The sequence below is a fragment of the Cryptomeria japonica genome, chromosome 2, assembly GCF_030272615.1.
Source record: "Cryptomeria japonica chromosome 2, Sugi_1.0, whole genome shotgun sequence".
Lineage (NCBI taxonomy): Eukaryota > Viridiplantae > Streptophyta > Pinopsida > Cupressales > Cupressaceae > Cryptomeria > Cryptomeria japonica.
Window position 1 is genome coordinate 10,852,219 of NC_081406.1, and position 3,661 is coordinate 10,855,879.

Here is a 3,661-nt window from a genome sequence, read left to right on the forward strand (position 1 = left end):
CTTCCTTCAACTTCTTATCTTTCTAGCATTTTTTTGAAACAATAGATATAGGACTCAAATCTATCACTAAGAGAATGTCAACAACATCCAAAAATGATTTCCTTTCACTCTGTATAATGGAAAGACAACTCAAGCTATTAGACAAATCAGTGTTTTATTTCCAAGGTGATAAAACAATAAATTGCTTCATTTTGTTAGGGTACACATTGATCTACTTTAATTTCTCCACTTTCTTCCTTATGTGTGTTATTTTTATTGTAAAAATTGACAAGGGTAATTTTAACCCTTGCAAGGCTAACTTGCACTAGAATTGCCTAGATTAAGGTAAACTTTAACTAGCTTTGCATAGATTTGGGAAGTTATTATAGATACACCTTAGAGAAAATGGCGGCTACATTATTGCGGCATTAAATTTTTATCCATCCACATTGTACACTTTTGGTGAGAGACAAATAGATATATAGATAAAACTTTTAACATCTACAAGGCTACAAAATAGCCTATGGAACAACCAACCTTATTATTTTGGATCTTTTGCATTTCAACCTTTTTCTTATTTAAGGAGATGATAAGCATCCCTATCTTCTCAATATTCTCTTTAATGAATAAATTGTGTCAAGAAACAATTATCGTTATATTGTCATGCTTATCTCTTATGTTCTTGAAGACATCACACTCCATAGTAAAATATTTTCTAATTCCATTAACACAAAGCTATATAAATATTCCCTGCAACCCATTCAATGTGATTTAACATATAGAATATGATCGTCAGCATATAAAAAATTGAAGGATTTATCAATCTGTCGGCTACATTCTTGTTGCATTAACCCTCTCATTCATTTACATCTATTCGAGTAAATTGAAAAATGAAAAATTCGTACGATTTGGGTATAAAGTAAAAAGGAAATTATATGATCAGAAAAGAAGATACGAAGAATTCTCAGCACTAATCGTTGGATTGGAAAAGAGTCAAATTGATCTCCAAAAGTGAGTGATTACAGGAATATTTGCTGCTAAACCGTATAAATTATTACAAGCTATCAATCAGCAGAAATAATTTATGATGAGCGCGTTGAATGCGTGTGGACAGTTTTCTAGTACTAGGGTTAAGTTATAAATTTTGAAGATTCCCAGTTGTCCCCTTCAAGTAGTGGAAATTTCCAAGATTGATTGGATTGATTGATTCTCAGGAGTGGTGAGCTTTCCCCCGGAAAGTTGTCTTGTCTCACGCCGAGATATTATTTTCCGATCAAAAATTTGAGCCCAATAGGTAGTAATGGAGTGCAGAGATGAATCGGTGATCTCTAGGTGCTCTTTGAGAATTTTGTTTAAGCCAAACGATTTTTCCAAGGGCGTAAGAGAGACAATTAAAGCTATATAAGCACCTACTTGTGTTTTGGGTCATGGGATTGAGATTGCCACCAATTTATTGTTTGGTTTTAGGGTGAGAGTGAAGGTGGGCATGGCTTGTTCGAGCTATGGAGGAGTACAAGAGGTCCCTGGAAGCTATGGCTTGTCTATCAGCGGAGCCATTGCAGATCGCTACGACTACTTCGTAAAGAAAGGAGTAGAGCCTTTCTTCAGAAAGCGCATGGAGAAATACAAGAGCACCGTGTTCAGAGTGAACATGCCGCCTGGACCGCCTATATCTCGCGATCCTCGCGTCATAATTCTGCTGGACGCCAAAAGCTTTCCCATTCTCTTCGACATGAGCAAAGTGGACAAGACCAACGCCTTCACGGGCGTCTACACGCCCAGCACAAAATTCATGGCGGCTATCGGGTGCTCTCGTATTTGGACCCTTCTGAACAAAATCATAGCAAGCTCAAGCACTTCTGCTTCTACGTACTCAAGACCAACGCAACCAAATGGTTTCCGGAATTCAAACGTGCCACGGGAGAGCTGTGGGCTAAGCTTGACAGACAATTTGCCCAGTCCGGCAAGGCCGAATTCAACAGCGAGAATTTGCAAATGTGTTTTAATTTTCTGTGGAGGTCGGTGCTGAACAGAGACCCAGCGGAACCAGGGTACGCAAGCCTGGGAACTCAAGGGCCTAGTTATGTGTTCAAGTGGATTGGGCTTCAGCTCGCTCCAATTGCCAGCACGGGTGTGCTGCCCAAGATGTTGGAGGAGATCACAATCCACGCACTCCCTCTGCCGTTCCTGCTTGTACGTTGGGATTACAAAAAAGTTTACGATTTCTTCTGGACATATGGCAGGCATTTGCTGGAGGCAGCGGAGCATCAGTTCGATCTAAGTCAAGAGGAGGCATGCCATAATCTGGTGTTCACCATATGCTTCAACACCTTCGGAGGAATGTTCATTTTTTTTCCCTCCCCCATACAACGTATTGCCACCGCGGGCAAGCAGCTGCATGCAGATCTGGCAGAGGAAATAAGAGGTGGCATTAAAAAACACGGAGAATTGAACATAAGAGCCCTAGAGAGCATGGCGTTGCTCCGTTCGACTGTGTATGAAGCGCTGCGGATCGATCCACCCGTGCCGTTCCAGTACGGGCATGCGAAAGAGGACCTGGTAGTGGAGTCGCACGATGGGAGATATGCGGTGAGGAAGGGAGAGATGCTTGGTGGGTATCAGCCCTTTGCAACCAGAGATCCCAGAGTGTTTCATTACCCCGATGATTTTCTTCCTCGGCGTTTCATGGGAGAGGAAGGGGAGAAGCTGTTAAAATATGTGCTGTGGTCGAACGGGCCGGAGACTGAGCAGACGACGGTGCATAACAAGCAGTGTGCGGGGAAGCACTTCGTGGTGATGATATCACGCCTGCTGGTGGCGCATCTGTTCGTTCATTACGACTCGTTTGAGATCGACCCATCCACCACAACAAAAGTCGTTCTTACCTCGCTGCAAAAGGACACTTCTTCATTCCCCTTCTCTCAGTTAAATGTAGGAGCCTAGACAAGGCATGTTAATTATTTGACAGGAAGGCTGAAGGGGTAGTTATTTCAGAAGTGTTGTGTTGTTTGTTACCTTCAGAGCAATGTTAAAAATGTTGTATTGTTAACTTCATAGCAATGTCAACATGTTTAAATGTTTTCCGAATGGTGTTGTTTGTTGTTTTTTTTCGTTATTTTTAAAAGTTCTTTAAAAAAATATAATTCTGAATAGAGTTAAATATATTATTGACATCATTTAGATGTATAAAATATGGACTTTGTCATTATAGGGAGTGCCTTTTGGCTATATATTATTGCATATGTTATTTTAAAGTGTATTTAAAAAATTTGATCTTAGCAAATAGTTTACTACAATTCTTCAAATTTATCAGATTTCTACAATTCATGTTAATGATTGTAATATATTTTTGGATACAATTGTGTAAGAATTTTTGCAAACTTTTTAGGAGTAAAACGAATACAATTTTAATTATATTGTACTATGAATTTGGATACAAGAATATAAACAAATGAGCGGCTTGTGGCAAATAACAACCATCATTAAATGTGTATAATATTGATAGAAAAAGGACCTATTGAGCCATCAAAAGTTTCAATTACATAAAATATTGATCATCCTCCAATTTTAATTATTTATTAATTCCTAACCATGTTCATACTTGATTCATTGATCAATAATTGATTGTGTAGCATGACCAACTTTAAATATAGCAATGTCACGAATCATATTTATCAATAAT

General features: G+C 38.9%; 1 protein-coding gene across 1 annotated transcript; it reads left to right on the plus strand.

The window, feature by feature from the left end:
- The first annotated feature begins 1,326 nt into the window (after nt 1-1,326).
- Nucleotides 1,327-3,000, plus strand: LOC131053538 (allene oxide synthase 2, chloroplastic-like). Its single transcript, XM_057988151.2, has one exon. It carries the CDS (start codon nt 1,975-1,977, stop codon nt 2,920-2,922), a length of 948 nt encoding a protein of 315 aa, XP_057844134.2. The 5' UTR covers nt 1,327-1,974; the 3' UTR covers nt 2,923-3,000.
- The last annotated feature ends 661 nt before the right edge of the window (nt 3,001-3,661 follow it).